At 38.7% G+C, this 14,209-nt stretch overlaps 1 protein-coding gene across 3 annotated transcripts in view; it reads left to right on the top strand.

The window, feature by feature from the left end:
- Window positions 1-14,209, top strand: part of AAMDC (adipogenesis associated Mth938 domain containing) — a 31,554-nt gene that overhangs the window by 5,053 nt on the left and 12,292 nt on the right. For all 3 annotated transcript variants that reach the window (XM_045038690.1, XM_003992689.5, XM_045038691.1), the window contains exon 2: window positions 3,127-3,276. In XM_045038690.1, the coding sequence (XP_044894625.1) occupies window positions 3,145-3,276 (132 nt within the window). In that variant the 5' untranslated portion in view covers window positions 3,127-3,144. The remainder of the gene's footprint in view (window positions 1-3,126; window positions 3,277-14,209) is intronic.

The following is a 14,209-nucleotide window of genomic DNA, read 5'->3' as shown; positions in this document are numbered from 1 at the left end:
CCCAAGTACACATGGAAAATTCTCCAAGATAAACCATGTGCTAGGGCATAAAAAAGAAGACTCAACAAATTTAAGCATGGTGAAATTATGCCAAACATGTTCTCCAAACATGGAATTTAGCCAGAATAAAAAACAGAAGAAAATTTGGAAAATTAATTTGTATATGGATGTTAAGTGACACACACCCAAATAACCAATTGTTCAAAGAAGAAATCATAAAATTAGAAAATACTTTAAGATAAATAAAAATGAAAGCATAAAAAAAACAAAACTTAGGGGATACACCTAAAACACTACTTAAAGAGAAATACGCTATATGTAAATGCCTATTTTTAAGAAGATGATTTCAGAAGCTCCTGGGTGGCTCAGTGGGTTATGAGTCAGGTCATAATCGACTTCAGCTCAGGTCATGATCTCTAGGTTCTTGCATTCGAGTCTTGCATTGGGCTCTGTGCTGACAGCTCAGAGCCTGGAACCTACTTCAGATTCTGCATCTGTCTGTCTGTCTGTCTGTCTCTCTCTCTCCTCCTCCCCCCTCCCCTGCTCACGCTCTCTCTCTCAAAAAAATAAACATTAAAAAAATTTTTTTAAAGATTATTTCAAATCAATAACCTAAGTTTCCATCTTTATAAAACTGGAAAACAGCAAACTAAACACAAAATAAATAGGAGGAAGGAAATGATAAAGATTAGCATAGATCTTCATGAAAGAGAAAATAGAAAAATAGAGAAAAGCAACAAATCCAAAAATTGATTCTTTGAAAATAACTACAAAATTGACAAGTCTTTAGCTAGACTGGCAAAGATGAAAACAGAAAAGTCAAGTAACTGAAATGAACAAGGGGACATAACTACAGTAATTTTTAAAAAGGATTATAAAGGAATATTATAAATAATTGTTTGCCAGCAAATTAGATAATCTAAGTGAAATGAATAGAACAATACAAACTACTGAAACTCAAAAAACAGTAGAAAATCTGAATGGAATTATAACTAGTAAAAAGATTGAATTAGGAATATGAACCCTACCACACCCCCCCAAAAAAGATCAAGAAAGACACCAAGAGTTCTAATGCACAAAGAAAAGGCCATGTGAAGACAAAGTAAGGAGAAACCCATCTGCAAGCCAGAAGAGAGGTGTCACCAGAAATCAACCCTGTTGGCACCTTGATCTTGGACTTCCAGCCTCCAGACTGAGAAAATAAATTTCTGTTTTTTAAGCCACTCAGTTTGTGGTATTTTGTTATGGAAGTTCTAGCCAACTAACACAGAAGTCTTTTTCAATACTCATAGCAATTCATTATACTTCCCTTATACCAATTTTCAAAAGTTACTCAATATTTTTAATTTTTTTTTAATGCTTATTTATTCCTGAAAGACAGAGCATGAATGGGGGGAGGGGCAGAGCGAGAGAGGGACACAGAATCTGAAGCAGGCCCCAGGCTCTGAGCCGTCGGCACAGAGCCGGATGCAGGGCTTGAACTCACCAGCCGCGAGATCATGACCTGACCCAAGTCAGACGCCCAACAGACTGAGCCACCCAGATGCTCCAAAACTGAATATTTTAGGATACATTGTTGGAAGCCTAGGTTCTGATGTTCCCCCTGCCCATTATTGTTCTTTGTACTTAGTCACTTGCTTAGACTAAATCTGTAAATTCTCTCATGCCACTGAAATCTGTTTTTAATTTTTATTCATTTATTTTATTTTTTTAGTATATTTATTTTGAGAGAGAGAGAAAGAGAGAGAGGATCCCAAGCAGACTCCATGCTGCCAGTGCAGAGCCTGATGGGGGGTTTAAGCTCATGAACTGTGAGAACATGACCTGAGGGGAAACCAAGAGTCAGACACTTAACCGACTGAACCACCCTGACTCCCCTATTCATATTTTTTAAGCTTATTTATTTTTTTAGTAATCTCTGCACCCAATGTGGGGCTCGAACTCATGATCTCAAGATCAAGAATCGCATGCTCTTCCAATTGAACCAGCCAGGTGCTCCTTAATTTCTCTTCCTGTTTTTATTTTTAAGTTCGGCTTCCTACATAGCTTAGTATTCAGTCAAAGAAAGACTGTGTTCAAACAACTCAAGGCAGTAAGACTTTCACTCTACTGGTGGGTCAGTGTGTGCACTGGGGAGTACCTTCAATGTTCATGTTGTTTTCATGTCTCGCCTGGCTTTTACTTTATTCTAAGTGCTCTTGTGCTTTCTTGCTTCTTTATTTTGCATGTGCTGTTGGTTCCACTGGCCCAGAATGTTTGCATGATTTAGGCCTACTCAGTTTGTGTCTTTGATACACATACAGCAATTGGTCCACTCCAGATATGTGGAGAGCTCATCAAGCCCCCTATAGCTATGTGAGCTCTGAGAAATTCCTGTTAAATCCCTGCCTACTCTGCAAATCCATCGCTTGCCCCAAACACTCACAATAGCAAGGAAGCAGAGCCACCTGCCATCCATGTTTGCTTGCTTGCCGCTGAGCTCACCAGTTTAACTTCTAATGCTCTAAATCAATCAAGCCTCCTCTGGCCAAAGCAGCAAGACTGTTGTTGGTTTTCATGTTCTGCCTCAACCAAGGTGAACCTCTGTGCCAACAGAACTGATGTGGGGACATGACAGTAATCCCAGGCAGGAACAGCAAGCCATGTTATTGATCTCTGAAATACAGTGGCTTTCATAAATAAGCACTTTGCAGCTTGTAGTATGCCTTTATTATTATTTCCAGAGTGCCAAGTTATTCTTTTGAAAGACTTGTACAGCTTTATACTTACTTTTTGGGGAGAAGATGTGTCAACCTCCTTACTCCATCATGCTGAAGTAAATCTTTTAATTTTATCTCTCAAAAAATATCGAGAATTCCACCCAGAGTCTTAGTAATGTAGTATCTAGTTTCCATGGTTAAATGATTCAGGATCCCAAGAATAACATTTTACTTTTGAGACCTCTAGAGAAGAAGTGACAACCACATAAATGACAAAGTTAACTCACAGCAGACCAGGGTTTCCTGTATTTTGTATATAGTATTATATTTTAGAATACATTTTTGTATGTAGACTAGCTCCTGTGTTTTGGAGTTGTTTTCAACCTTACTTCATAACTTATTTGACATATTTTTCTTTTAATTTCAGAGTTCAGTTAAGTTCCTTATGTCCTCCCCTGAAATTGCTTCCCTATCATGGGGGCAAATGAAAGTACAAGGCTCTACTAAAACCTATAAGGACTGCAAAGTGTGGCCAGGGGGAAGTCGGGCTTGGGACTGGAGAGAAACAGGAACTGAGGTAAGCTATGAGTGTGTGGTTGACACTGCATGGGGCTGACCAAATGATTTCCAACCTCCTAAGCCATAATGACCAAGTGAAAAGTAACTATTCCTCTCTCTCTGTCTCTCCCTCTCCCTCTCCCTGTCCCTTTCCCTCTCTCTCGCCTTCTCCCTCCTCCTCTCACTTCCCCACCCAGAGATATAACTCAGGTACCATTAACTCACCCTTTTAAATTATGCAATTCAATGGACTTTCTTTTTTTTTTTTTTAACGTTTATTTACTTTTGAGACAGAGAGAGACAGAGCATGAATGGGGGAGGGTCAGAGAGAGAGAGGGAGACACAGAATCTGAAACAGGCTCCAGGCTCTGAGCTGTCAGCACAGAGCCCGACGTGGGGCTCAAACTCACGAACCGTGAGATCATGACCTGAGCCAAAGTCAGACGCTTAACCGACTGAGCCACCCAGGCGCCCCTCAATGGACTTTCTATTGTCATACACTTGTACAGTACTTACCACTACTAATTCCAGAATATACTTACCACCCCAAAAGGAAACCTCATAACCATTAGCAGTCATTTCTCTTCCCTCCCCCCAACTCCTACAACTACTAATCTACTTTTTTTTGTTTTTAAGATTTTATTTTTTTAAGTAATCTCTACACCCAACTTGGGACTCAAACTCACGACCCCAAGATCAAGAGTCACATGCTCTACTGACTAAGCCAGCCAGGAGCCCATAATCTACTTTCTGTTACTATAGATGTGCTTATTCTAGACTTTTCATGTGAACAAAATCATTCAATTCTCTTAGGTATATACTTAAGATTGGAAATGCTGGGTCATGTGACAACTCTATGTTTAATTTTTTGAGGCACTGCCAAATTGTTTTACAAAGATTTTAGGAATTATGAAGGTTCCAATTTTTCTAAATCTCTCCTCACTGTTTTTTTTTGTTGTTGTTTTTATTGTATCATCTGGGTGGGTGTGAAACATTATCTCGTTGTGGTTTGAACTTGCATTTTCCTTGTATTGTACTTCCTACAGGATTCTCACTGTGCCATACCCAGGTAGAGTCTCCCAAGGTAGAGGTTGGGTGAAAGAAGGGAGCCCCTACCTCTCAACCACATTCACTTAGGACTTCTCGGCAACAGACAGCTGGGAGCAGGATGAGAAATACTTAAGTCCTGTTCCTCCCAGGAACAAAGCCTTCCAGCTGGTAGTTGAAAGGGGAAACAGCTCTGTGTTGTGGGCTGATGCAATCCAGTGGAGTATCCACCTCACTGGCTGGGAGTGGAGAAGCAGGCAGCAGTCTTCCTGAGAAACCATAGATATTCACCTTGCCTACCAAATATTTATAGAATTTCCTGAAGAGATGTTTCTTTTCTTTTTCTGTTTTTTTGAGTTTATTTAGAGAGAGAGAGCGAGTGGGGGAGGGGCAGAGAGAGAACACGAGACAGGATCCCATGCAGGCTCCGTGCTGACAGTAAAGAGCCCAGTGTGGGACTCGAGCCCACAAACTGCGAAATCATAACCTGAGCTGAAGTTGGATGCTTAACTGACCGAGCCAAACAGGCACCTCAAAAGATGTTTCTTCATTTGCCGTTTGCTCTGAGAATCATTTCCAAAGGCTTTAAGGGGTATTCTTTTTTCCAATTTTTTTTTGGGGGGGTGGTTAAAATTTGTCTTTTGTTTGTGTGTGTGTGTGTGTTTTAGTTTTTGTTTCCTTTTTTTTTAAATTTTTTTTAACGTTTTATTTATTTTTGAGACAGAGAGAGACAGAGCATGAATGGGGGAGGGGCAGAGAGAGAGGGAGACACAGAATCAGAAGCAGGCACCAGGCTCTGAGCCATCAGCCCAGAGCCTGACGCGGGGCTCGAACTCACGGACCGCGAGATTGTGACCTGAGCTGAAGTCGGACGTTTAACCGACTGAGCCACCCAGGCGCCCCTAGTTTTTGTTTCCTTTAATAATTTTCATTTTGGAGGAGGTTATGGAGCTCCTCATACTGTAATGATGAAAGTTGATCCTTCAGTTTTAAAGGATAATTTTGCTTGATACATAATTCTTGATTAATAGTCTTTTTCTTGGGGTGCTTGTGTGGCTCAGTCAGTTAGGTGTCCAACTTGGGCTCAGGTCATGATCTCATGGTTCATGAGTTTGAGCTCCACGTCAGGCTCTATGCTGACAGCGCAGAGCCTGGAGCCTGCTCAGATTCTGTGTCTCCCTCTCCCTCTCTCTCTCTCTCTCTCTCTCTCTCTCTCTCGCTCTCTCTCTTTCTCTCTGGCCGTTTCCTGCTCATGCTCTGTCTCTCTCTCTCAAAAATAAATAAACATTAAAAAAAAATTTGTTTAAGTCTTTTTCTTTTGGCCCTTTGTATATGTCATCCTACTTTTTTGGCTTCATTGTTTACTAATGGGAAACTCAACTGTTAAAGTTCTTCCTTGGACTTGACAGGTCATTCCTCTCTTGCTGCTTTCAAAATTCTTTGTCTTTTGTTTTTGACAGTTTCACTGTGATGTGTCTACATGTGGATCACTTTGAATTTATCTTATGTGGAATATATTGAGCTTTTTGGATATGTGCATTGTTGTTTTTGTCAAATTGGGAGGATTTTCAGTCATTCTTCAAATATCCCTTCTGCCCATTCTGTCTCTCCTCTCCTTTGATATCCATTATGAGTATATTGGTATTTTAGATGGTAGTCCCTCAGAAGTCTGAGGCTTTGTTCATTTTCTTCATTCTTTTCCCTTTTTTCTCACATTGGATAATCTAAATTAATGTATTTTTCATTTTTGCTGACTCTTACCTTCTGTTGAGCCTTTTTAGTGAAATTTTCACTTCAGTTATTATACTTTTCAACTCCAGCATTTCTATTTTGTCCTTAAAAAATAATTTCTATCTCTTTATTGATATTCTCTAATTTTTAAGGTATTGTCCTTATACTTTCCTTTAGTTCTTTGAATATAGTTTCCTGAGATAATGATTTGACAGAGATTTCCTTATATGCCTGGAACCAGTAGGTATTCCAGTGTTTGCTGAGGGGCTCTGTTTGCAGTTTGCGGTATGTAGTCAACACTCAGCCAGGCAGTTTAAAATTATGCCTACTTAGGGGTGCCTGGGTGGCTCAGTTGGTCGAGCGTCCGACTTCAGCTCAGGTCATGATCTTGCGGTCCATGAGTTCGAGCCCACATCGGGCTCTGTGCTGACAGCTCAGAGCCTGGAGCCTGCTTTGGATTCTGTGTCCCCCTCTCTCTCTGCCCCTCTCCCACTCATGCTCCATCTCTCTCTAAAGTAAATAAACATTAAAAAAATAAAAAATAAAATAAAGTAAAATAAAATTCTGCCTATTTCTTGCTTATGCTGAGTCTCAAGATTAGCCAGAGTGGTGTGTGTAGGGCCTTCTCATGTCATTCCTGAGCATATGCACAACCCTGGACATGTGTATCACCATTTCAATACCAAGGTTCATATCAGAGTTTCTCAGAGCCCTCTATGGAGATCTCATTTCCCAGTTTTCCCTTTTGAGTTTTTTGGTTAACCTTGTTTGCCCTGCTATCTAACGCATCAGGCAGCTGCATTGTTAAACATTTGTCTCTGACAGTTTGGGACAAACTTCTTTGAGGGGAAAAAGAGGTTTATACTGGCAAACTCCAAGTCAGATCAAATAAAGACAACCTATGAATTGGGTTTTCCAGAGAACCATCAGACAGGTCAAATAATGACAGTTTTTTAGGAGAGGAGATTTGAAGGAGTTTTATTCTATTATTCCATCTTGTGACTTCCAGGCTGGTAGTTTTCACTGTGATTGTGGGTTGTTGCTTTTCAAGGCTACCAGAGAACTAGGGAAGGAGAAAATTGGAATAGGGCAAGTTAAAATTGCACAAAGCTCACTTTTCAACTGTTTTTTTAAATAAACACATGCTGAATTTTTGGAGACCTTTGTTAACTTCCAGAGAACAGAGTAAGTTTATGTTTACACTTTTGCCAGTAGTCTCATTGCTTTTATGAAGAAGAGGATTTTCAGAGGTTCTTCACAACACTTTCACGGATGTCACTCAGAAGTAACTACTTTGGATTCATACTTGTGCAGTGGTGTGCTGGACGTGGCTTTCACTGGCTTGTGAGAATTGATTGTTAAATTTTCAGGAATTTTGTAAGCCAGCTTTTTTTTTTTTAAGTTTATTTACTTATTTTGAGAGAGAGAGAGAGAGAACGGGAGGCGCAGAGAGAGAGAGAAGGAGAGAGAGAATCCCAAGCAGGCTCTGCACTGTCAGCATAGAGCCCAATATGGAGCTCAATCTCACAAACTGTGAGATCATGACCTGAGCCAAAACCAAGAGTTGGACGCTTAACCAGCTGAGCCACCCAGGTGCCCGTGCAAGCCAGTTTTTAGACACAGCCATTATTAAAAACTAAATTATATAAACTTAAATAAGGTTAAAACATAGGTAATACATATTTAAAATTCATTAATTCCTAATTATTTTACTACATTCTTTGCTCTTGAAGTTATTTACATCTGTTGTTATCTGTATTGTAAAAATACTATGTTATATATGCTACTGTATATCTTATTAACTCTGCATTCAGTGATGTCACATTGGTATCTTAAAGTCAAACATGGTGGGAGTGTTCACACCACAGAAATTGGAAAACACTACATATTGGGGCTTTTTTTTTCTTTGTCTTTTGAACTTTATGGCTTTTAAAAAATTTTTATGGGGGCACCTGGTTGGTTCAGTCGGTTAAGCATCTGACTCTTGGTTTCAGTTCAGGTCATGATCTCACAACTTGTCAGATTGAGCGCTGCATCGGGCTCAGTGCTGATGGTGCAGAGTCTGCTTGGGATTCTCTCTCTCCCTCCCTGCTCCTCCCCTGTTTGCATTCTCTAAATAAACAAACTTTAAAAAAAAAAAAAAATTTATGGCTTTAAAAACTGCATTATTAAACATGGTAAGTTTAATTCATTGCAAATTATTACCCATATTATCCATTTAATTAAATGGGTAAATTAAATTACCATTCCAATTAAAAAAAATCTTAGAAATAGAGTTTGATCCCTTTCCCTCCACCCATATCAAAGTATTTCCTTTATACTTTTCAAATATCTATCTGTATCCACAACCCATAATTTGTATTGTTCTTCATGTTCAAATTTTTATATTAATGGTATCATCTGTTGTCCACCTTTTTTTTTTTTTTTTGTATTGAGGTTTTATTCTGCTTTTGTGTCTCCCTTTTTTGGTAGCTGTACATTTTATTTCCATGTGCTTAATGGTTATCTTTAATATTGTAATATATTAGGTTGAACCATATGAGATTGATAATATTTTATAGATAAAGAGTTGAATATTAGGAATTTCATGTAGTTCATCCTAATAAAATCTAAACAAGTCTAAAATTAATTTTTATCTCTACTTCAGTAAAGTATCCTTGCTTCATCACTTCCCTTCCATCTTACACATTATTGTTATCCAATAATTTAGTTCCTTTAAGAGTAGGTATTTTCTTATTACATTATTTATTGCATTGAGATATTTTGTTTTTTAATCATTACAATCAATGTTGGCTTATATTTACCCACACGTATACCAGTTTCCTTGCCTATCCTTCCTTCTCGCAATTTGGATCTTTGTGGATCTTTCTTTCTTTCTTTCTTTCTTTCTTTCTTTCTTTCTTTCTATAGATATTCTTGGCAAGTTCCTTTAGTGAGGATCTGTTAATGAACTCAGTTTTTGTTTGTCTGAAAAGGCCCTCATTTATTAATCCTAATGCTTCTTCGTATTCTAGTTTGACAGTAACTTTTTATCTGTGGGAATCCTGAATGGTCTATGTCCTTCTTGACATTTGTCCTGTCAAAGATTGATATTTGTTTCTTCTTGGCATCCTACATTACTCTCAATCTGGGACTACTTTTAGTCAATTTCCTGACTGAGGTCTTCCCAGATCAGGCTGATATTGTACATTGAACCCCAAAGTGATGTGTAGGTAAGTGTGGGATTATAAATTCTCAAGGGACACATTTTCCCCCACACACAGAGCCCCTGCTTTTCCCTATTCCAGTGGGTAGATTTTTTTGGTCAATCCTTTTACTGAAGATGGGTTTAATAAGGGCACTTAGCATATTTAGTAGGGGTGTCACTGTTCCAATGTCATATCTTGCTCAAGTCTTATCTCCTAATCTCAAAGTGTTTCATAAAAGACAATAAGAATGGGAGATGCCCCAGCGTTACTTCAGTTATCGGTATACCATTCTGATTTTCAGCTGTTTCTTCACTTTTGCCCTTTGGGAATTTCCCTTTCATCTATAAGCTCCGCTAAGCATTTCAAGGGATGTTTATTTTTATCCAGCATTTGTAGGCATTTTGTTTAAGGAAACTTCTCAAGTTTTATAGTTTGTCACATTGTAAACAATCACACCTATATAATCTGTATAGTGAATAGTCACACCTACATAACTGGGCTCCACAGAAAAAGAGAACCCCAACACATGCTCTCTGTTCATGCCTTGGTTTTGAACCACATGCACTCATTTTTTTTTTGATCCAAACACCTAGTTGCTTATTAGCTACCAACTTTGATCTTAAAGAAAGGACTATATCTGGATTGGTTAAAGGAATAGGAGGGCATTGAGATATAGAAGGGGCAGAATGAGAGAAGGCTGAGGAATAAGAAGACATAATACTTGTGAACCAAATGACTCCATTGGATTATTTCATAGAGTAAAGCTAGAGAGATGTAAAAGTAGGCAGTGGTATGGTTGACAGAATGTCTGCAGAGCTAGGTTTACATTTTATTTAATGGATGAGGCATAGCCACTTGAGATATTTATGCAGGAGATTGATGTGTCTGACAAAGATTATCCAGATTATGGGCATAAGATATATTGGAGTACTAATTTATGAATGTGCCACATTGGAGAGGTTTTTTTTTCCCTTCAACAATGGATTTAGCACATTGTACCTTCCTTATATAAGACTGTGTGCATTAATATTACTATGAATGTTATCCTTTGTTTAAGGAAACTTAAGGACGCAGAAATTATATAACTTACATAGACACAGAGCAAAAAAATGTGAAATCAAATAGTAAACCCAGGTCACATTCTAACTTTATTTCCCATTCCTTCCTCATATATCATGATTCCTCTTAAACTTTAAGGTTAAAAACTACAAAACTGGAAAATACAAACTGCAGAACTGAGGAGGTGCCATTGATGATAAGTTGCCCTAAGTTTAGTTTTTAGGATAAGCAAGAGGAGGTGTTCTAGAACTAGTTGGAGGGATAAGAACTAGGAAAGGTAAGCGGAAAAGCTGAGGTGTTCATCTAGAACTCATCTGTATAGAGCTAAAAGCACAGAATCAAAGCCATGGAGTCCTCATCGATATAATGGAGACAGTTAACATTATGTACCTCACAGAGCTGGTCTAAAGATGAACATACTGTGCTAGACGTGGTGTAGGCACTCAATAAATGAAGCTGTTATTGTTAAATCAGTAGTAGTGTGGTGGAAAGGAGACTATTGAAAACCATTAAGAAGGTGAAATTGACAGGATAAGGAAACTTACTAGGTTTAGCAGGTGAGGGAGAATTCTAGGATGGATAAATGGGTACACGGTGGTGCTGTTCACTGAGATTGGGTATATCGGAGTAGGAACAGATATGTTTGTGTTTGGGGCAAAGGCTGGGTAGAGAAAATGATTAATTCTTTTGGGGTATGTTGAACTTTTTTTTTAAACAACTTTGTGTATGGTTTAAGTTCACAAGTCTTGTTTTTTTTTTAATGTTTATTTTTGAGAGAGAGAGAGAGAGCGCGTGTGAGCAAGTGGGGGAGGGGCAGAGTGAGAGAGAGAGAGGGAGACACAGAATCCGAAGCAGGCTCCAGGCCCTGAGCTGTCAGCACAGAGCCTGACACAGGGCTCGAACCCACAAACTGCGAGATCATGACCTGAACTGAAGTCAGACGCTTAACCGGCTGAGCCAGCCAGGTGCCTCTGAACCTAAACTTTTGTTAGGGCATCTAGATAGAGATGTAGCAGACATTTAGATTCATGGGTCTGGGCACTGTCACATTTTAGGTGGGTAACCTTAAACAAGTTATTTAGCCTCTTTGTGCCTCAATTTAATCACCTATAAAAAGAGAATAATGTCTGTTTGTCATAGGTTGATGTAAGAGTATGGCATGGGTTGGAAAGAATACATTTTTTAAATGTATGCAACTTGCCTTCATGCAAATTCATTCTTTTCTCTGAATCAGTCTGAATCAGTATTTCTCAGTGTCATTCATGGTTCTCTTCCATTACAGTCACCTAGAGTACTTGTTTAAAATGCATATTCTTTCTCTCCCTCATTCTCCCCACCTACTGAATCAGAATCTCTTACCGGGTGGGACCTGGAAAATAATATACTTCATGGGGTTGCTTTGAATACAAATATGTTCATCTTGGTAAAGCCTCTACCACAGCGACTTTCACATGGCAGATACCTGATTTTTTTTTTTTTAACAATACAATTCCAAAGTTTCCTTTCACTTCATCTCCTATATTTCATAACACACATCTGAAGACTTAGTTATTCCATACCAAATGCTTATCCCCTTACAAACTTACCATGATCTTTTATTCCTCAGTACCTTTGCTAAAACCATTTCCTTTACTTGGAATGGCCTGCTTTCCTTTATACCTGCTGAAATTTTATATATTCTTTAATTCTTAGCCTTTGTATTATCTCCTCTATGATAATCCTTGTGAGAATAAGCTGCTAACTCTCTTCTCAGTATTTCTGCAATACTTTGTGCCTCTATATTGTAGCATTTAGTGCAGTCCACCTATATTATAATGAGTGTGTATTTATCTGTTTCCCTCATTAAATGGTGAACTCCCAAATGGCAAGAACTATGCATTTTAGCACAGGACCTGTAAAGTGGGATCTCAATAAATGTTTGCTGCATTGAATCTGTCATTATGGATATCATTAAACATTTTGGGGGGAACGCCTGGGTGGCTTCGTCAGTTAAGCATCCAAATTCAGCTCGGGTCATCATGGGTTCAAGCCGCCATCAGGCTCTGCACTGGCAGCACGGAGCCTGTTTGGGATTCTCCCTCTCTGCCCCTCCCTTGCTCGTGCTCTCTCTGTCTCTCTCAAAATAAATAAACTGAAAAAAGAAAGCCAAACCAGGTAGCAGCCACCCAGGGAGAACTAAATTAAAGTTTACTCCAACTTTCAATTTTGAAAAATGTCCTACACAACAGCCATATGAATGGCACAATGTATTCCCCTACACCCTTAATCTAAATCCTCAAGTTATTAACATTTACCATGTATTTTTTTCTCTAAACACACAGACACTTCCCTTCCCTCCCCTGAATCACTTGAGACTAAACGTCAGATACTGTATTTCAGCATTGCCTTCCTAAGAACATGAACATTTTCTTACATAGCTACAATATCATTATCACAAAAAAAGATTATTATCTTTGGTACAGTAATATTATCTAATATACATTCTATCTTCAAATTTCCCTAAAGTCTCAAAAATATCCTTTATAACTTTTGTTGGTTTTGCAGTTTTATTTTTATATATAATACAGGCAATAGATACAAAGTAGAACTTAGTTCTCAGAGAATTGGCCAGACTGGAGGTTCTCGTGCCCAGGTCAGTGCTACCTAAGGAAAGGTAGATGAGCTGAGGTCCCTAAGCCTTTCTGCTTTTGCGTTTGTTTGCTTTTGCTTTTGTTTTCCCACTCACCTTCCAAACCTGGTTGACAACGTAAAGCCTGTGTTGAGCTGCTTCTATGTTGAACCTCTTCTCATTTTTTTAAATTTTGAAAAATTTCAAACCAACAAAACAAACTGGAAAAAAAAAAAAAACAAGCACTTGTATACCATCAGCCTATATTCACCAGTTAACACTCTGCCACATTGACTTTGTCTTTATATGGCACACATACTACCCCTCTCCCTTTCTCTCTCTTTCACTAATTTTTTTAAGTTTATTTATTTGGGGAGAGAGAGCATGAGCAGGGGAGCGATAGAGAGAGAGTCCCAAGTAGGCTCTGCACTCCATGCTGAGCCAGCGCAGCGCTCGATTTCCTGAGATCCTGACCTGAACCAAAATCATGAGTGGGACGCTTAACCGACTGAGTCACCCAGGCACTCCACCCCCACTTCAATAATTATTTTTGCTGAATTATTTGAAAGTAAGTTACTGACATTGTGACACTTGATAGTTCACATGAGCCCTAAGTACTGCAGAATGTATCTACTAAAACAAAGCCATTCTGCCATACATAATCACAGTATTATACTAAAAAAAAAACCTCAGCATTGATAAAATATTAAGTAATATCAACTCCATAGTCAAACTGTAACAATTGTTCTAATTAAATAATGTCTTTTATAGTTGGCTTTCCTTGCCAATCCAAGATCCAATCAAGGGTCGGTCATGCTTTACATTTTGTTGTCCTACTTCTTGTTGTTGTTGTTGTCCTATTTCTTTAGTCTGTTAATCAAGTCAGTTCCTCCCCATTTTTTCACTTTTATGACACAGATATTTTTGAAGTGTCCAGGCCAATTATTTTGTAGAATAGTCTACAATTTAGATTTATCTGATTCTTTTCCATCATGATTAGACGCAAGTTAATCATTTTGGGCATAAGTGCTTCATAGGTGGTTATATCTTACGTGCATATCTGACGGCACATAAAGTCAGTCTGCCCCTTTATTGATGAGGTTATGTTTTATCTGTGTTTAAGATGGTGGTAAAGGTAGAGTGCCCGGGTGGCTTAGTCATTAAGCATCTGACTTTGGCTCAGGTCATGATCTCGGTTCATGAATTCAAGTCCCACATCAGATGAGCTCGAGCCCTGCTTCGGGTGAGCATGAGTCCCGTTTTGGGCCAGCCCCGCTTCTCTCCCTCTCTCTCTCTTCTGCCCCTCCTGGGATTTTTTC

Source organism: Felis catus, chromosome D1 (genome assembly GCF_018350175.1).
Source record: "Felis catus isolate Fca126 chromosome D1, F.catus_Fca126_mat1.0, whole genome shotgun sequence".
Classification (NCBI taxonomy): Eukaryota; Metazoa; Chordata; class Mammalia; order Carnivora; family Felidae; genus Felis; species Felis catus.
This window is presented reverse-complemented; position numbering and strand designations above follow the sequence as displayed.